We start from the raw sequence: 20326 nt of genomic DNA on the forward strand, positions 1-20326 counted from the left end.
AGAGAGGCCAGAAGTGGTACGTTTATAAACATCGGGAATTTTATTATTATTTTTTTTTAATAAAAAAAAAATACCATCACAACCATTAACATCATTACAGTTAGTCGCCACCTCCGGGGGTGGCACACGGTGATACGAGCATGCTCACAACAGGGGGGGCGCAGCGGTTTAGTCGGAGTTAAACAACCATTTTTTAAAAGGGGTGGGGGGGAAGGGGGGGGGAAAAATAACTCGGCACGCTACCGTTGAACTTGGTTTTAATGTTTCTCCACAAACGGTGAAAAATACTAAAGTACAGACGAGGAATAGTCATAATGTTGCGGCCAACATTATAAATATGGAATTATAAATTTAAAACATTTTTTTTTTCTGGTTTAAAAAATAAATCTGGTAGTAAATGCAGCTCTGCGGGGTCTGCCTCTAGTAGGGCCGGTCTCGGCGCTCCTGGCGGTGCTCACCCCTGCAAGGAAAGAGGCTGGGTCAGTTGTGATAACGGGGTGTCCCTCCCAGCTGGGCCCCCCCCCCCGTGTTGATTTCCATCATTTGGGGTCTCCCCGTGCCCTAACACCTCCCTCCCTCCCTGCTCTTCTCAGAGCACAGCCCCCCCAGCCCCCAGCCCACTGCCCCACGCACTTGTCCATCTTTCCTGGTCCTCCACGCCTGCCGCCTCTGCCTCCGCCTCCCATCTGGTCCATCAGGGGGCCAGGGGGGCCTCCGGGTCCTCCTCCTCGCCGTCCTCCTCCTCCGTAGCCACCTCGATCCATGCCCCGGCCGCCTCTGAAGCCACCTCTGTCTCCGCCGCGGCCGCCTCTGAACATGCCACCGGGTCCCCCGCGGTCCATGAGGCCCCCTCCTCCTCTTCCTCCTCGCATCCCCCCGGGGCCGCCTCTGCCGCGGTCTCCTCCTGGAGGGAAGGAAAAAAAAGCTCGGAACAACCAGAGCCAGAGCCTGCCGGGGCCAGACACCGCTCCAGCCCTTCCAACCCATCCCCTCCTCAACCAGGGATGTCCCAGGGCACTGAAACGGGGCGAGGAGCAGCAGCTGGGGGGGGCTGAGGGGAAACGAGGCTGGGGACAGGAGGTGCTGCCTGCACACAGCCGTTGTTACACCCAGGGGCTGATGGATTGTGGCAAGGAAGTCTCCTCGAGAGCCAGGAGGGATGGGGGGCTCGTTAAGAGGGCACTGCCTGGGAGGAACGAGGTCAAAGCGGCGCTGCGGGGAACTGGAGTGCCAGTGACAGCCCCAAGGAAGGGACTTGGCAGCTCAGGGAAGTGTGGGAGAGGCTGAGGTCAGAGCAGTCCCAGCCTCTGCCTCACAGCTCAGAAAAGGGATAATTCCCCAGCAGCTCTCGGGGCAGGGAGCAGCCACTCCCTAAAACATCCCCAGAACAGTGCCCGGGGCAGCTGACTGCCCTCGTGGCACTCCTGGAAACCTCAGTGCCACCGGCCCAGCCCTGAACTCTATCACACGTACCTGGAGGGGGAAACGGTGGCGGCAGAAACCCTTCTGGTTTAGGAGCCTTGCACTGATTGCACTCTGTTCTCCAGGCAAAGTTCTGGTTTCCACATCCCCTAGGTTAAAATAAAACAAACAAACAGTCAGCACAGACCGGGAGTGCATTGCTGGTTAGGTAAGGCTCAGAAGTGTTGCGTGGCCACCTAACAACACCACGTCCGGGCGCAGGAAACACAAAGGCTGGTCAGCGGGACCTGGAGCAAGTCCCGGAGCAAGCCCACAGCACGGTGGAAGGAAGTTCCTTTGCTTTTGAGAAGGGCCTATTTGTGTCGGCCAGGCCTCAAACAAAAGGCTCCTTGCGGTGCTCTAACAGCCTGAGGTTCTCTCCCTGCCCCTGGGGTGGTTACGCAGGTGTCAGGTCCTCGTGTGATGTGGTGACATGAGGTGACACTGCCTGGGGAGGGTTTTTTTGTTGGGTACTCACGGGTTGGGGCACTGCCAGTCGCCGGCGCGGTGCTGGACGCTGCCCCCAGAGGGGTTTCCCCTGGAGCCTCTCGGTCCTCGGGAGGAGAAGCCGCCCCTGTCTCCTCCTCGGCCTCCCATCCTGCCCATGGGGCCGCTCGGGCCGCCGGCCCCCCCTGGGCCTCCAGGCCCCCCCGGCCCTGTAAGGAAGGCAGCGTTAGGGACAGGAACGAGCCAAACTGGAGGACGCGGCCCCTCTGGGGCTGGGGGAGCTGCTGTTACCTCCGCGGAGAGGGGGAGGCATTCCCCGCTGCTCACGGGGCGGCATCCCGCCCCTCATGCTGTTCATCGGGCCCTTCTTCCGCGTGAGGGAAACCTTCAGCTTGCTGCCCTGGAAATCCTTCCCTAGGAGGAACACAAGGGCAAGAGCCTCACTGCGAGCTGGGGTGTCCGCTGTCAGCCCGACCCTGGCATCACACGCATCACAGAGCCCCTGACCACACGGAAAACATCGCCCATCGTACCCAAGCTTACCTGTTCCAGTTAAAACTAGGAACTTTTTAGGTTTTTTAGGCACAAGCCTGACTGCCTGGAGCCAGCCTTACATCACCGCTGGCCTCCATGCAGAGGACAGAACTGCTGACTCCTGTCAGACACACATTCAGTCACGAGGCAAACCCATCCCAAAACGCAACCCACGTACTCACCATCAAACCATTCGACAGCTGTTTTGGCAGTAGATGGGTCATCGTATGACACCGTGGCATCTCCTTTTGGCTTGCCGGTTTCTTTGTCGATGTAGAGGTGTATCATGGGCTGCCCGGTCCTCTTGTTCATCTAGCAGGACACCAAAACGTCATCGCCAGTCACACAGCCCTGTGTGCTGAGCGGGGATTCTCTTCTCTGTTCCGCCTCCATTTGAGACAACGGGCTTCCTAGGTGAGCCTCTCTTAGAGGTTCTTTCTGCCCCCATGGCAGAAAAAAGGGCCCTCTGGCTTACTGCGTGTGACAGCTCCTCCCCAGATAGGCAAACAAATGAGGAACTGGCCCCAGACAGCACTGCCTGGCCCAGGAGCCTCTCCCGCAAGCACCTGCTGCTGCAAGGACTGAGCTGCAGCCTCTCCACATCCTCCCCCACCCCGATCCCTCAAGCTGTCACATCCCACCAGCAGATCCACAGCCACGCTTCCTTCCCGCAGGACTGGAAGCGCTGCTGCTTGCACACATCTCATGGAGATGCTGAGGGACAAATCCTGCAGAGGCTCTTTGGGAAAGCTGGAGCTACAAGGCAGCCCCAGAACGCGGTGGGCTTATTGCCCAGGTAGATGTGGCCAGATGCTGGTGGGGACAAGTGACACGCTTGGCAGGGACGTGGGCAAACCCAGTCCCCTTCCCCGTGCTCTATCTGCTGGAGGTGGGCAGGAGCTGAACTGCGCACACGGGTTCCTCTCACCTTGACGACCCCGCACTGTTTGAAGAAGTCTGCCAGATCCTCCAGGGTCACATTATCATTGAGTCCCTGCACATACACCGAGCTGTTGTCTGAGTCCTCGTCTGGGTCCATGGGTGGGCCTAGGAGACAATTCACAGCGTCACTGGGTGAGGAGAGGCAGCGGTTCGGCAGCACGGAGCCCTCGGGTCACGTCAGCCCCTTGGCCAGCTGTGGCTCCTCTTTCAATGGGGGCGTTTACCCCAAATGATGTGGGAATGCAGGCACTGAGAGCAGTGACCCTGCACCAGCTGCTAAGGGCAGGGAGGCAGCTCCGCTCTGAAGGTGCCGGCTGCCTCCTCTGCTCCCTGCAGACAGACAGAGACACCCAGACCCTCCCAGTGCAAAGCAAACGGCATGGTTAGGCCGCTTGGGCGTAACAGGAGACCTCTGAGGGGAGACATGAGGAAGAGCCAAAGGCACAACACGCCTTCGCATCCTTCGGGCTCCTGCACAGGGATGCTCGCTCCCCTCCTTTCTGCGCTAATCCCCGCTTTTCTCAGCAGTCAGAGCAAGGCGCTGCTCCTTGCAGGCTGACACTGAACTGCCACACGCCTGTGCGGGAGGGACTACTGGACAAGCACCTACAAGCCCCAGGCTGAATTGTGCTTTCTGCTGCACAGAGCAGCTCCTCGCAGAGCCCCTGGTTCCCACGGAGAAGCATAAGCCTCTCACAAACACCTGTGGTTTTCCACCAGTCCACGATCTCATGAGTCAGGAATAAAGGAATGAATGAACTGGCCACAAAGGGACTGCAAGTGCAGAGCATCCTCATGCTCCTTCTACAGAAGGGCGAGACACGGGGTAACGTCTTCCACAGCTCCAGCCCTCGTCCCGAGCAGAGGACGAGCACAGAAATCACAATTTCACGAGCCTGGGAGGGATTGCGAGCAGTTATTTGCAATTACCTAAGTCAAGGTCCGGTCCTTCTTCCATGTGTCCTGCCAGTCAGGAGAGAATCATAAGAAGCTGTGTTAGTGCACGCCTTGCGGGCTGAAGGACCGACACACACAATACTATCTACTTATAACCACCATTCGATGGCGTTGGTTAAACTCAACTTGACCCGCATTGCAAAAACGTCAGCAATGCACCTTTACTTGGCGATCGGTTCGCTAGTTTTAGCAGCCTTTCAAACCATTAACCACTATTACACTTTTTTTTTTTTTAAATGCTTTACCAGGCCAATCGGTTTTAAGTTCATTAATAAAAAGTTACTTTTAAAGAAAAAAATTTATCAAATCCAAACCATTTATTTTCCCCAAATTACAGAAGTGGTTTCTCAATTCTTCCGAGTTACCCTGTGTCCTGTAACCACATACCCCTAGGCATTGCCGGCAGTACCCATTACAGTCTTGTTGCACATGTCATTTTAACCACTTAAACTAATAAAAATTACACTTTTTCTAAAAACTGACTGCAATTTTTTTTTTTTTTTTAACACTATCCATTGTAATGCTCAAAAACTTACCACCAGGCTTATTGAAGCCACCTCGCTCTCCAGCGCTGCTGGGGGGATAAACGAAGAAATGAAGGCCTTTCCCTTTACAAAGCCAGTACCGCTCTGAGCCTCTGCGGCTCACTGGGAAGAAGGGCACTGGCTAAACATCTCCAAACAATGCATCTGTCTCTCTCTCTCTCATCTTGTCACTATGCCTTTCTTCAGGGCAGCTTGCTCAAATTTCCTTTACATACACAACCTCGCTTGTCTGGTTTTAGACACCACTTTGCTGTCGGTACCCTTCCATTTACTTGTAGTAGCGGTATTATCAGTGCAATACTTGGCAAAAAATGTTTTCGGGCGTTACAAATTGTGCTTTTATTCCAAAAAAAAATAAATCACTGGGTCGTTCGCTGGTCAACTCCCTCCCCTCTGTGTGTACATAAAGGTGCACCCTCAGCCTCTCGCAGCACGAGCGCGAAACGAGCCCGCAGGTCCCTGACATTAACAGTTAAAAGGTAGGAGACAACCATACGCGATGCCTACAACACAGTTCAGATGACATTTCCACTAAAACCTCGGTATAAAGCCATACATTCAGGTCGCTACTGAATTTAACAAGTCTCTGTGGAAGGAGAACTTACAGAATACAGCGAGGGCTCGAAGGCCTGGGGTGCAGCTTTGTGGACACAGACCGGGACCGAAGATTTTGGCACGCGCCAATGCAAACTCACGGCCGCAGCTTTCATCGAAAGCTTTGGCTGAAGCTTTTGCTTTAGGACTGCTTTCAAGTGCTGGTTAATTAGGAAAATGCCACCTGAAAAGGATTTTTGTTGTTTCTTTCTCTTTTTGGCAAGACAAAAGCTGTTTTGAAGGAGACGAGCAGAGGAGGGAGAGCACCACTATTTTCTAGCAAGTATTGCACCTCTAATACTGGAAAAAAAAAGTTGTCAATACACAGTTTCAAGCTGTTGCATGCAGCTTTGCCTCCTTTTGTTAAAGTACACACCATTTACGTAATGTCTCTCTTTTTAAACATATATGTTTACACTTTTTTTTTTTTAACGTTACACAATTCTTAAGTAGTATACCTCCTCTGGTTTTATTACCAAACAACAAGTATTCAGTTACCAAAGTTACAGAAGGATTCCATTTATACAATGAATACATTTGGTTAAAAATATTCTATGTATATTTTTCCTCTCCATATGGACACCGTGTCTAGTCCCACTTTTCATTATGCTGCCGGCTGAGTACTGAGTACGGGTACTTTTTAAGTATTGAAGTGTATACAAGGCTCTCACTTTGTAACCTGTAGCATATAAATGCGACAAAGCATGTTAAAAAGTTTCCATGTTTAACAGCCAATGAAAATATAAAATAATCGAGTCAATGAAAAAGGGCACGTTAATAACATCGAGCTCCTTACCTGCTGGAGACACTGAAATCCATCACCACAGCATAATAAGAAGGGCCGAGTTCCCCTACCTGCCCCTGGGTGCTCATCAGAAGGCCACCTTTTCCATGGACAGCAGAAAGTCTGCGTCCATAGAGCAGGGGGCCCTCTTTTATGGTCTAGTCAGGTGGAAATCGCTAAATACGTAATTTATGCTGGGATTACGGCGTGGAATTAAAGATAATTGATACATCTTTGGCACGAGAAACTCCAGAGGGGCTAGAAATTTTAAGATGTGATGACAGACATTTCAAGTGTCTACATCTACTTTAAACCATTAGAGAAATAAATACATCATGGGTGAAATCTTTATGCAGAACCGTGGAACTCTACTCCACTCGAGCCAATTCAAGCCAGATGTGTCCCAACACGAGCAAGGCTTTTTCCTTCTGTTTCCACGCGTTGGTGGTTGCGTTTCTCTGATAAAGATTTCACGCCACTTCAATTCACTTCGACAGAGCTATGCAGAGTGGGACTGTAGCTTGCCGAGCTCCGGTTGCCACCAGGCACTCAAGCAGCTCAAGAGATTGCCTACCAGCGAGGAGCTGCAGTTCTACCTGCCCTGCCAAAATACGAGGGCCAGCGCTTTGCATCCCGTGCCACATCTCCAGCAAGCATCTACGGACGCTCTGCATAGCTCTGAGCTAAGGTGCGAAGGGATGGAACACACACAAAGCTATATCTTCCTCCTCTTCCTCGCCTTTGGGACCAGTCCTCCTTCCTCGCCTCTATCCAAACAAACAGCACGGGCAGGGAGACGACCTGCTGACCTGCAGACACAGGTTTACCAAACCAGGTTTTGCCATCAGTTAAAATGGCCAAACTGATTTAGAGCACCTGAAAGCTCCAACGGGGAGCAGTCCCGGAAGTCAAGCCAGAGCTTTATACGGCCTCGGGGGTTTTTTTCTTCACGCTCCAGCCAAGCTCCAAGCGTTCTGGCCACTCGGAGTCACGGCTTCACCAGCAGCAATCAGCCCCACACATACATGTACAGACGCAGCTCGGCATGCTACCGCTAAGGCGAAGAGGCTGACACCAGGCTTCTGCCTTGTACATACCTGAACTCTCAAAGTCCCCACTAGCGAGTGAGGCACAGGAATTGACTCCTGGACCTGGCGGAGGTTTGTGTGTGTTCAACCCAAAGTTACTGTTAAACCCCACAGAGGATTTCACCTCTGCACGACCACGAAGGGAGCTGAAAGTTGCAGGTTTAGCAATACCCCTAGTTCCCCCGAGCCCAACCAGCTGCAGGACAGAAAAAAAAACATACGTCCTGCTCCTATTCCCCCTCAGATAACATTTCCATGGAATAAAGCAATGCTGCTACAGAGATGCTCTCCATGGAAGCACAGCTGGGAATGTCAACCTTTCAGTCCCTTCTTTCCATTTCAAATCCTAGGGGTGAAACAGAATTAGATAAAAGGAGAAAAGATTTGCTCTTACCCCATTCCACCGCGTCCTCCTCCCCGCCCACCTCTGCTCATGCCTCCACGATCATATCCCCCTCTTCCCCTGCCCCGGTTATCAGGGCCGCTCATATTCCGGTTCTCTCCTGGGCCTGAAAAGCCTCCGGATTCCTGTCCGTATACGTTCATGCTGCTAGGATGGTCCTGACGGAACGAGCCTGAGGAAATTTGTAACAAAAACATCAGAGAGCTGCAGACAAGAGTGGGTCCTGTCCCCTTTTAAAGCCTTTCTCCATACCTTCAGCACCAGAAGGGACAGTATCACGTGAAAATTGTTAGCTACAGCACTCAGGGAGCGACGTGCCACTTGGGGAATCGGGTTTTAAGGCAGGCCCTACCAGTCTGCCCTCTGCAGAATGGTCACCAGGCTGTTTGTACTGAGTTGTATTTCTTATTTCTGTGTTTTCCAACCATCTGCCCACCTTCCCCACGCTGAGGGGAGCATCATAATTGTCTAATGAGCTAGGCAAGCTGTCGGTCAGTGAGCAAGGGCAAAAACCAGCTACAGCGTGCTCCCTTCAGCACAGCCTCAAGCTCAGATCCTTCAGACCCAAACAAAGCTACTCAAAGCCTCCCTCAGAGACAGCTCACCCTGCAAGGGCGATGGAGACCGACCCTTTCCTCACCAATCCCACAGCTCTGCTAAGCACACTCACTCTGCTGGCCGTAACTGCTGCTCTGCTGGCTGTACTGGCTTGGGGCCTGGCTGTAGGATCCCGTCTGGGGCGGGTAACTCGTTGGGGGCGGCTGCTGCCCGTAGCTGCTCTGCTGGCCATAGCTAGTCTGCTGGCCGTAGGTGCTCTGTTGCCCGTAGGTGCTCTGCTGGGAGTAAGTGCTCTGATCGTAACTGCTTGGCTGCGTGGAGGAGTAGCTGGAAGACAAAGGCATTAAGAAGACGGGAAGATAAGCCAGCGCACCGCCACATGTGCATTAGGCTGCAGAATTGGCTCACGCTGGGCAGTAAGGCAATTAGAAGCCATATGCACCATTGCAAACCACTTAAAAAGGTGAAGTCATCCTATGGAGCCTGGCCTGATGGCAAGAGGAAGAATAAACCTGGTAGACTGCTACAAACAAAACCAACGTGACCGTTCACTGTTTACCTCTAGAAAGAGGCTGAAGTGCAAGGGCAGAAGTCAGAGGCAAGACAGCTAACAGCCTCCCCTTCTGCTTCAGTGCTGAAGTACTTTCAGATGATTGATAGTAAAACTTGTCCCCTCGTGCACTTCAGGCTTTGAACACTTCAAAACATACGCTCTAGCAGTCAGCATCAAAACATCAAAGACACCTCAGGGAAAGGGGTGAGCTCCTTCTCAAAACCACGTGTAATGAGGCAGTAAAAGCTCACTTTCATACTCTACAGCTCAGGAATTTCTTAAAAAACACTTTTCACTGTTTTTGCTTGATACTTCAGGTGTGCAGGCAGAGATGTTTCTGTAGCTGATCCTAGCCTCATCTTCCCTAGGACAAGTACCACCCAACCAGAAACAGGCTTCCCTCCTTCCAGGACACCAAACATCCTTCTACGCTTATTCACTTAAAATTCCTTGAGAAAAAAATCCTTTTGCCCAAGTGAACCCCAAAATTCTCAGGGTAGCCGCACGAGGCTTTGCTTTCTGAAAGAATTACCTGGTAGGAGGATAGGAGGGAGGAGCAGTGACCGGCTGCATCGGGTAGCTGGCAGGCACCTGAGGGTAGCTGTAGTTGCTCTGTCCATAGCCTAGGCTGGGCTGGCTGTAGCCTGTCGTACTGGACTGCGGCTGGCTGGTCTCTGCTGGTTTGCTGCCATCCTGGGGTCTGAAAAGCAGCAGTGAACAATAAGGGGAGCCCGGTACAAAGCCCCATCTCGGATCCCACCCCAGCACACTTTCTCTGGGAGGTGTTACAAGCTGGCACCGCATCGGTGCTGGCTCATAGAGGCACACTGAGCCCTAAACGTTTTACCAGCTGCTGACTGGATATTTGCACACTCCCCTGCTACCAGAAAAGGCCCAGACAACATCCTGAGCTGAGAGCATAAAAGAGAACTACAGCATCTGTTTACCAGCTGCATCATGAAACCTACAGCGAGGGGCTTAGGCTTTGGCTCTGGGAGGAGCAGAGGATGTGAACTGGCCAGGAAAGGCGGTCAGCAGCATCACCCCTCTGCTCCAGTTGTTTTTGCACAATGCTCCTAAACGATCAGCTCAAAAGGAGACAGAAACACTGCCAGTTAAAGGCACTATTGTTTGGTGAATCCACTGCAGGCAGATATTGCTGGTGAAAGGGAAAGGATGTTTGTTATTAACTCTCAAGGCCTGAAAATAAAGATAGCTCTTTGCATGCAATTTGCATGTCCCCTTCCTTTACAATTGTCCCACGCTGCTTCGAATTTCAAAGCGTTTATCAGAGCTAAAAAGAGTTGAACTACAAGCTGGGTAAAATTACTTAAAATGGCATCAGGATTCATACTTAAATGTAATCTGATAGATACAGACAGGGCTGTCAAGCTCTGGCTTTCCTTACAGGAACAGTTACAGCAAACATCAGGCAGACGCATAAAGCTGTTTTTGCTCATTACTAAGTAAGTTTCCATTCCGTATCCTAAACCTTTCCTATCCTGAACGAACAATTAGGCTGAACATGCTATCGACAGCGTCCAGACACAAGAGATTTAAAAAGGAAATTGTCTTCAGCATGTGCGCCCACTCAAGAACTGAGAGGGCATAACATCATCCTAGCAACCCTGTGACTCAGGATCACATCAGACTCATCCATTTTCTGGTCTAGATCATGAGTCAAGAGCCCATTTTTGCTGCTTGGTTGCTCTCCCCATCTCCCAGTAACGGTGCTGACTCACTGTGTCGGAGCAGAAGCTACCTACACTGCTTCCCCCAGCTCTGGAGAGGCGGTGGGATCAGCTACAGATGCAGCAAAGCTTGAGTGCAACAGGCAGAGGAAAGGTGGAAGCAAAACCTGCGGGCCCCAGCTCAGCAGGCAGCGTCCTGGGGGGGCTCTCCCCACCAGCAGAGCAGAGGAGGACGATGGAAATCCCCATTACCTTGCGGGAGCGGACGCTGCTGGCTGCTGCCCGTAGGCAGGGTAGGCAGGCTGGGTGCCGTAAGCGGACGGAGCTGCGTAGGAAGCCTGGGTGGTGGTAACCGTAGCGGTGCTGGTATCGTAGGCGGCCGTGCCGTACCCCTGCACGGGCTGGCTATAGGCCGGGGGGGCGGTCGGGGTCGTGTAACCTACAACAGAGGACAGCCGGGTCAGATCAGGGACCTTTCTGACTGCTTCACTCCTGCTCGTTGTGTGCCAGACCTCGCAAACAGCACCAGCTGTGCCTCCGCAGAGCAACCCACAGCACCCTGTCACCTCCCTCCGAGAGAGCCCTGCCCTGGGAAACCCCAACCTCCCCCAGCTCTGCCCCATCCTGGCAGCTTTTTGGAGAAACAGAAGCACCAAATGGCACAAGGCTGACACAAAAGGTCTTTCTGAGCCATTTAGGCAGTATTGTGTTAAATCAGCAATCCTAGAAACTAAAGGGGAGCACATCACATTTGCTTTAATGTAACAGAAAGGTCAGAAGCTACTTTACGTGTCTGTTTTTTGATGTTTTATGTGCCTTTGTTCCTCTTAGAAGTTCAGCTTGCTTAAGATAAAAAGCTCATGGCTCACACACATTTATTTCTGAACGATTTTACGAGAATATCTAAGACCCCAAAGCAGCTCCGTTCAGATTAGCCATACCAGCAGCTGTCGCTAGGCAATGCAGCTGACCACTTGGCTTGTCAGCAGAGAACCACAAACCAGGTACTGCCACGGTGGCTTTTTTTTTTTTTATTATTAAGAACCTTGCAAGCACGTTTTCAAATTATGAAAAAAAGATTTACCCAGAAAGCCATCAATTACAGATTTTCTTAGCAAAAGCTCACTTCCTAAAAACACAAAACCACTGCCAGAAAGCAGCCAACTGGCCTCAGTCTTACTGAGGTGATCTTAATTGCATCAATTAAGGTAACAGCTTCTCCATCGCTTAATATTTTGATTAAACGGGGGACACTTGTGACATACTCTTCTAATTACAAAGCGTTTCAGGCACATTGCGCCCAGCTCTTTATTGTGACTCCCTCGTTTCCCAGATGAAAGCACTTCCAGCAGAACACAGCGTATGGCTGCAGCTCCTTCCCCTCATCCAGCACACCCTCCCGAGGCACAGCAGCACTTCCAACCGCACTGTGCTCTGCTACCAAACCAGGCCTCTCCAGCCAGCAAGTACAGAGCAAGAGAAGCAAAAGAAGAAGTGAGAAGTCCGCAAGCAGACCTGAAAAAACAAGCTGCAGCTTCCCATCCTGCTGTTACTCTCAGGCTCTCCAGTTAGTCCCAGGATCCTGATGAAGGGGCTCCGAGCAGGCAGAAGCCTTTCCCCCTTTTCCACCTACAACAGCCAGCCCGAAAGCCCTTGCCTGCTCCCACAAGCCCGGTGCCTCCTGTGCTCAAAGGCTTATCACGCTGCTGCCCTCCTCCTGAACGCCACGGGCTGGCTCCTACTGCACGCTGCTGCCAAGCTGGAAACACCAAAGCTGGCTGGAAACACTGAGGCAGGTGAGCAAGCTCCCCTCCCACCAGGGGATAACAGCAGGAGCCACCAGCAAATCACTTCTCCTGGTCATTCAGCTACTCCTTGGTGCTGAGAGGCTCTCTGAAAAGCCAAGTCCTGTTCCGAGCGTTACTGAAAAGGGGGAGTGAAACGATGCTGAACAGGTTTTGGTACCTCAGAAGAATTTAAACAGCCCAAACTCTTCAGTGTGAGCCCCCAGAGAGCTGACACCAGAAGCTGAAGGAATTCTTACTTGAACTGGCTGAGGCCTGAGCGCTTATTAAAAAAACCTGCTGCTTGCGTAAGTGCAGTGTGACGTGCGTGCCGCTGAAACCACAGCCCCTGGGCACAGCTGTGCCCCGGGGAGCAGCGGTCCCAGGGCCAGAGCCATCTTCTTCCCAAACTGGGACCCTCGTGGGTTGGGAAGCACTGGCCTCCCGCATGGAGTGGGATTGCTGGTACCTGGCTCTGCACGGGGGGAAAATCATCCCGAGCTTTCCTGCCCCGGCTCTAGAAGGAGCGTTTCGCTTGGGCAAGTGCGCTCAGCGGGAAGCGTCTGCACCAAAAAAAGAACAAGCAGCGATTTAACATCCCGCTGCTCCACGTGTTGGTTTCAGCAACAGCAGTTTAAAGACTCAGAAAACCCTCAGGAGCTGTGTTTTTGAAGGGGCCGTTTACACAGCGTCGCTTCTCCCTCCTCCCCTCGTCAGTTAACGAGACAAGTGGCAGATCTGCAGAACAAACACTGCAAGGAAAGGGGAACAGCAGCACTTTGACAACCTGCTTTAAGAAGTCCAGTGACGTGGCTCAGTTTCCTCTCCAAGCACTCATGCCTGCGAGCAAAACCCTCATTGAAGTCTAGGAAATCTTCACGCAGAGAGGGCAAGCTGGCAGGTTTTGGTCCTCAGAGAGCATCGAGCTAAGAACTGTGGTCAGAGAGGTTTATTCTGAAACAAGCAGGCTTCGTGTCAGCCAGAAGCATTTTCAGAGGCTTCTCTCAAATTCCAGCAGCACCAGAAGCTCCCCACGGGTCCACGAGCCCAAAGAAAGCCGGCTCCTGCTGGGCACACGCCCCTCCCAGCGAGGCTCCAGAGAAGGGGAAGCAGGAGCTGCCCTCTCCCTGCTTTATTCTGGTAGGTAATCACAGGGTAGCGGGGCAGCCAGCATAGCTCAGGGCGTGCCTACTTCCCAATTCGGAACACACGAGGAACTCTTTATACACCCAGCCTTCGATTTCACAGGTGGAGAGAGAAGTGGGAGCTGGTTATCTTTCATGAGGAGCTCCTGCTGGACTACGCATAGCGGATCCATGCTTCAAGATTTGCAATGCTGCATTTGGCCCCGGCCGACGTTGTTAGAAAGCCAATAACCACCCAGCTGCAGCTGTTTATTTACTCTTGTAATTCAGGCTTACATCCTGCAGTGATTAAAGAGCAAACCATGACCGCAGGCACGATGGTGCTGATTAATCCCCTAATCCACTTGGCTGCCGGCAGAGCTGCAGAGGAGCCCGTGGGTTCCTGACCCCAGGGGCTGGACCAGAGGCCACCAAGTCACCTTCTCCTGTAGCCACGGGAGCAAGGAGGCTGGAGGCAGGCTGTTCCACCCAAGATGTCCCCAGGCACCTTAGAACAGCTCCAGACTGAGGCACACAGTCCCTAGCGGGCACATACATCTGCACGGGATCCGAATTTCCCTGAAACAATGGAATCTTACAAAAAAAGACACTGAGACAAAAAAAAAGTCACTTGGTTTTTAAGTTAGTGCAGAATCGCGGTGAGTTGTCTGCTACAAAAAGGTGATGCCAAGGAAAAAGAAACTGAAATTCAACTGTGAAACTTGCAGGTCTCTCAGGACACGAAGATACACGCCCCGGGCTGCACCGTGGGCTCTGCGTGGTACAGAAAGCCAGAACGAGCACTCGGCAGAGGCAGTGACAGGCTCTGAGCGCCATCAGCCTCATTTGCCCAGCTCCTGAAGGAGAGGCAGGTACAGGAAGAATAAATCCAACCTGGCACTCTGCCTCGAGAGCCACACCACCAGCTCTGCCACAGACATGCCGCACGGGTTGAGGCAAATCGCACGTGAAGGCCTGATACGGCCTCTCATTGGGCCACTTCCTGAGCTTGCTTTTATTCTGGATGAAAAAAATAAAAGCAGAGTTTTGCCTCCACAAGAAGCCATGCAGAAAAGACACCCGATATTATTATTACTCCAGCAAATTTGCTCTTGAGGAACAAGCACAAGCACAACCCTTGCAGGAGCGGAGTCAGCAGTACAGACCAAGGGACTCAAACATTTCCAAGAAAAATCCGAGAAGTCCCCAAATCAATTTTGCTGCCTGTTTACATCCACGGCCTGGTAAAGGCAAGGAGAAAACCCGCAAATAACCAGTGGTGCCACTGGCTAGAGGGCACTGCTTCTGCGGGACACGTGCTGCCTGCCAGGCAGATTTTCCTCATCCAGACCAAAGATGTCCAACACATCTACTCCGTGGGATGTTATTTTCTCTCTGCCTCCTCCTCATGAGGTTCCCCAGTGGTTTTTGTGGCCAGGTGCCCCCCCGGAACATCTCCTGCCTGTCCCAGCATTCCTGTGCTTTGGGAAACACCGAAGAAAGCTCCCACTGCAACAGCAATTCATGCCTCTCATAGCCAAGAGTGAATCTGCAGAAAAGGGTACCCAAGGCACTGCTCAGAGGAAAAACTCTTCTCTTTTTCGAAGTCTCCTGAATATTCAGTCCAAACGTAACAATTAAATGAGGTCTCAACAGTTTCTTTCATACATCAAGACGCTCACACGTACAGGACTCCAGGTCAAAGAGTCCAGGTCCTTCAGGGAACGGTAAGGTTGTGTTCACCTGAAGCATCTGGGCATGGCTGTCAGTGTTTAGGAAGTTCTACGCACAAACCACACCTCTCAGAGCTGCTCGTTACAGAGGTGTGGAGGTTGCAAACCACTGCATCCCAGCAAATCCTCCCTGTCCTTGTGTGCTACGCTGCTGGGTGGTTTTGGTGCTGGAAGTGACACCCGGAGGGTTAACACAAGCTTAGCCAGGATGAGCCGGCACTTCGCATGCAGGAGCAAGCAGGAATCAGACCTGTGCTGGTCCCTTGTGGGAAGCACAAAGCAAGAAGAGGAGGGCACGCTATCAGAACGGGCACGCAGCACCTTCAGGATTTGGTTTTTAGGGAGCACTCAGGACACCGACTCGCCGCGTGGGCTCTGGAGCGGGCAGAGTGCACCCTCCCACGAGTGCTGCCATGCTCCCGTTAAGCACAGCACACCCTGCAGCCACGGAGCACAGCCCAGCTCCTTCCCCAGCCCGCGCGAGGCCCCGCGGCTCTTACCGGTGGGGGGCTGCCCGTAGGACGTGGCGTACGCGGTCTGCCCGTACGTGGCGGTCGTCTGCGGCTGCGTGTAGCTGGCGTCAGCGGGCTGGCCGTACGTTCCGTAGCTCTGCTGCCCGTACGTCTGCCCCGAAAACGACACAAATTTAATTCCCAAACAGAAGCCGCTCGCACGCGTTGCACGGACGCACGTGGGCCCTGCTGGAAGCAGCCTGAGCTAAGCCAAGGCTACTCAAATACGTGGCACTACCACAAATTTCAGCGCAGATCTGCAGTGACCTTACAAACGCAGCTTTTCAAAGCCAGGACCAGAGGCAGGGGGAGCCTCCTGTGTATTCACGTCACACTTTTGCTCTACGTAAAGCAGAGCAGAAGAGCACCCAGCTCCCTGTCATCGCCCAGGCACACAGGAACATTCACAGGGCCCTCCCGAGGGCTAACCTGCACCGCTGGGAGCGGGGCCACCCTCAGCCCCATGCCACAGCCCAGCCAGCCTGGACCTCGGGCACCGGGCAGCTTCTAACAGCTCGGCACAGTCAGTTGCTGTGTTTTGGGTGAAACTGTGGGTACAGCTCAAGAAGCAGCACAAACACAAGCCTTAACAGCTAGATTTTCAGAGGTACTTGCTGGTTTCTGGGAGGAGTTTGGCAGTTAAATGCTTTTTGGGACCTAAGCCTGCATTACCTGTGAGCTCCTCTCCCTGGCTCACGAGCAGCACAGATCCTCACCAAGCCACAGATCTCAACAAAACTCCGACCAGCCTGGGTCTTCCAGCACCGGTGGAAGCTCACCCCAAGAAGAGGCAGAAAACCCCGTGAGCCCCCCATGGCAATCTGCCTACAGCTGAGAGGGAGGAGTGGGTTGTGCAGCCTCGCCCTGAAGGACATCGAAGCCTCCTCACACCTTCCGTGCAACCCGTACTCTGGCAGCAGCTCTCGACTGGTCCTCCCTCCATATATTTGTTCACAACACGAGGTGTTGTCATTTTCCCTTTGGCCGACCCAAATGCCAGTAGCGACCCTGTGCTCGCCCTGTAAAGGCCGTGTTTTTGCAAAGGTATCGCAGCACCAAAGGTTTTTATGAAGGTTTTTTTTACCAGCCTGCTGCAAGCCGGCTGGTGTGGGCAGCAGGAACACAGCCCAGCTGGGTTAACCCCTTTGAAGCTGCTCAGTAACATGCAGGGCGGTTGGTTTTGACTCCAGAATACAGATGTGTGTTTTTCAGTGCTGGGGTTCTCCTTTCAGAAAGCACTCTCTGGAGATACTGGGGAAAAATTAACCCAGACTGCTCCAAAAACACACTTGTAGAGCGTACACAGCTGTGGTTTTAGGAGCTTGGATTCTAAGGATGAGAAAGGCATTGTTTAATTCATCTCTTAAAGATCGCCATCAGTTTGCAGTCTAGCCAACTGACAAAATTAACAGTTTCAGCTACAATACCTCCATGAAAAATCTATCCCCTCTTCCTGATTTCTCCGACTGTATTGTTTGTGACATGATAATTTCCCCCATCTCTCCTCTTTTTATCTGTCTCTCCCCCCTACACCACTAACTAAACACCCACTGACACCTCAATGTCAAATGTGCCCCAGGAATCGGGCTTCTACGGTCCCCTCAGCAACAGGTTCGGATACAGAATCAGAAAATCCTTGGGGTTGGAAAAGATCTCCCAGAACATCTAATGCCAAGGAAGGGGAGAGCTGAAGCTCCTTGCTGTCAGGCAGTTCTCACTCGAAGCAAGCAGCGCAGGCTGGGGGAGAGCTACAAGACAACTTCTAGGGACAGGTTTTGAAGCTGTGTTTTGGGGCTGGCAGAGCGCTGTGTGCTTTACTGGGGGGCATGCAATTGCTTCCCAACCCCCCCGTGCGTTACCTGGGTGGTCTGTGCGTATCCTTGAGCTGGCTGAGGTGCGTACGCGCTGTAGCTGCAAAAGGAATTTGAAGAGATTTATAATGCGCCCCCATATCCCTGGCTCACGCAACGCATGCATCACGGGATGATTTGGACGTATCCAGGTGGCCCCCGATGAAATCCCAAGGCAAAAGGGGAAAGCCTTTGGGATGTGCACACACGGCCGAGCTGAGGCTACAGTGCAGTTACTGCGCGCACATCACACCTTTTTGTGGGGTGGGATAAGAGCACGATGCGACTTACCCCTGCTGAGCTGCAGCTTGGCTGTAGGTACTATAATCTGCAAGAGAAAAAGGAAAATAATAATAATAAAAAAGAAAGTTAACAAAGGCTTAACAAAATTAACAGCATAAGAAGGCAGCAGCTGGAATTTCCTCCTGCAACTCCAAAGGACCGCTATAAACCGCTGGAAATCCAGCCTCCAAAGAGTAAGGTAAATGCACTTTCTCAGCCTTTTTAAAGGAAACAAAACCCCTCTTCCCTTTATAGCTCCTGCTGCTCCGCAGCCACAACTTTGATCTCAAATGACCCTACTTTAATTTAACTGCCACCTTGGCTAACACCCAAGGGGACTGGCAGCGGGGTGTTTTGTTTAGGAACAAAAGAAACTGCGGGGCTGACACTCACAAAACCCCTGTTTTCAAAGGGCCAGGTTGCAAGCTCCGGGTCCGTCGGAATGACAACGCTTCGCTTTCTATTTAACTTTCAAGGACGCAAACAAATCGCTGGAAAGTTCTAACACTTTTCCCTATCAGGGTTCGGAACAGGCAGCTGGCAGCGATTCCTTCCCCAAATCCCCAGCCCGTGCCAACGCTCTGGTTTAAAGAACTGAAATCCCCAAAACCCCAGCAGAAAAAGCCTGCGCTGGCCCGGCTGGCTGCTAGGGCTGGGAAACGCATCCACGCGGCAACTCCAAGGCTGTATTTGAACGTTTACAGCTCCTGCGTGCACGTTTTCCCTCCAAGTCACCACTTCCAGTTCCCATCCAAGGCTCTAGAGCAAACCCATGGCTTCGACAGAACCTCTCCAGCCGGAGCACTTCTCCAGCCCTCCCAGGACCTGAAAGGTCCCGAGGATCAGGAATGGGCTCAGAGTTTGCTGCTGCTTTCTGCCTGGGCTTCAGCATCCGACTGAGCTGCAATCAGAGGCTGAACGGGAGCAGAGCTCTGCTCAGACCCTCGCAGGGAAACGTTCTGGTGTCTCTGCTGTGATTGCACCTTGGGGTAAGCTGCTCTCTATCACAGAATTGAGCTTTACGAATTTACAGAACCCGCCTGAAGCCTTCCTACAGCCCTCAGCCACCCTTAGGGTATAACTTTCACCACTCTGCTTCCCACCGAGCTGCCGGGGGCTCCAGGAACCGTTTGGGAACCGCCGTTTGCACCCAGCAGCAGCTCTGGAGGCCGCGGATCTGCCTGCATGCAATCCCAACGTACGGAGACGGGAGCTTACAGGGCGGGCTGCTGCCCTTCCCTGCACGGCTGGCAGGACTCAGGGGGACACTGGAGGAGCTCTGTGACCAGTGGGGATGTCTGACAGGGGGAAATCGCCCCCCAGGGAGCAGCACCGGGCAGGACACACGGGGAAGGGGTCGGGGCAGGCCCCCGGGGCCCTGCCGGGCTCCACACACCACAAGGGGCCCGCGTTAAAACGCTTCAGCCCCGCTCCCACAGCCCTAACGCCTTAACGTTATAAAACAGCCACTATAAAGGGATAATACAATAAAGCAGCCATGCTATAACACACTAATATTACAAAAAGGACAAAGCCCTGCCAATCCCCAGCCCCACAGCGCCCTGAGGCCCACCCGGGCCCTCACAGCCCCCTCAGCGAACCCCCCCCCCCTTACAGGCCGTTACCTCCCCCCCCGAGGCCCCCACAGCCCACAACCGCTCTCCCCGATCCCCCCCGATTTCCCCAGCTCTCCCCCGGCCCCGAGGAGCCCTCCCCGGCCCCTCCAGCCCGGTCCCGGCCGGTGCCGTCCCCCCCCGTCGCGGCCGGGCCGCCCTCACCCGTGGACGCCATTTTGTCGCCTTCCTCCCTCCGCGCTCCCAACGTCCGGCCGCCGCCGCCGCCCCCGCACTGCGCATGCGCCGCCCTGCCCGCCCGGCACGTACCAACCGCGGGGGGGAAAGGGGGGGGGGGGGAGAGGGGAGGGAATGGTACGGTCCGGGGAGGGGAGGGAGGGGAGGGAGGGGAGGGAGGGGGTGCTGACGTCACGCGGAGGGAGGGGAGTCCCGCGTGACGTCATGGGGGGTACGGGGGGGCTATGGGGGGTACGGGGGGAGGTTGTGGGGGCTGGGGGTCTCCTAGGGGGTGTGGAGGGGTCCCAAAGGAGGTGGGGGTCCCACGGGTGGGGTCCCCTGGGTGGGGGTCCCATGGATGGGTGGGGGTCCCATGGGTGGGTGAGGGTCCCTTGGTTTGGGGTCCCACAGGCAGGTGGGGGTCTCCTGGGTGAGGGTGTCTTGGGTGGGGGTCCCACAGGTGGGTGGGGGTCCCCTGGGTGGGGGTCCCTTGGTTGGGGGTCCCATGGATGGGTGGGGGTCTCATGGGTGAGGGTGTCATGGGTGGGGGTCCCATGGATGGGTGCGGGTCTCCTGGGTGGGGGTCCCATGGGTGGGTGGGGGTCCCTTGGGTTGGGGTCCCACAGACAGGTGGGGGTCCCCTGGGTGAGGGTGTCATGGGTGGGGGTCCTCTGGGTGGGTGTCGCATAGGTGG

At 53.6% G+C, this 20326-nt stretch overlaps 1 protein-coding gene across 3 annotated transcripts; it reads right to left on the minus strand.

Annotated features, from left to right (window-relative positions):
• Positions 1 to 240: 240 nt before the first annotated feature.
• Positions 241 to 19742, minus strand: EWSR1 (EWS RNA binding protein 1). Of its 3 annotated transcripts, none has more exons than XM_072024525.1 (17): positions 19621 to 19742; positions 17852 to 17888; positions 17570 to 17621; positions 15699 to 15822; positions 10810 to 10996; positions 9399 to 9566; positions 8426 to 8640; positions 7747 to 7927; positions 4878 to 4912; positions 4315 to 4347; positions 3371 to 3489; positions 2625 to 2754; positions 2200 to 2322; positions 1940 to 2117; positions 1474 to 1571; positions 634 to 904; positions 241 to 460 (listed from the first exon to the last, which is right to left on the minus strand). In XM_072024525.1, the coding sequence occupies exons 1-17, from the start codon at positions 19631 to 19633 to the stop codon at positions 421 to 423; spliced, it is 2004 nt and encodes a 667-aa protein (XP_071880626.1). In that variant the 5' UTR covers positions 19634 to 19742; the 3' UTR covers positions 241 to 420. The 3 variants fall into 3 exon arrangements, with proteins under 3 accessions (XP_071880626.1, XP_071880625.1, XP_071880627.1); XM_072024524.1 differs by having other exon boundaries at positions 4878 to 4915; XM_072024526.1 differs by lacking the exons at positions 241 to 460; positions 634 to 904; positions 1474 to 1571; ... (4 more) ...; positions 4315 to 4347; positions 4878 to 4912 and adding an exon at positions 5926 to 6159.
• Between the last annotated feature and the right edge of the window lie 584 nt (positions 19743 to 20326).

Source organism: Anas platyrhynchos, chromosome 16 (assembly GCF_047663525.1).
Source record: "Anas platyrhynchos isolate ZD024472 breed Pekin duck chromosome 16, IASCAAS_PekinDuck_T2T, whole genome shotgun sequence".
NCBI lineage: Eukaryota > Metazoa > Chordata > Aves > Anseriformes > Anatidae > Anas > Anas platyrhynchos.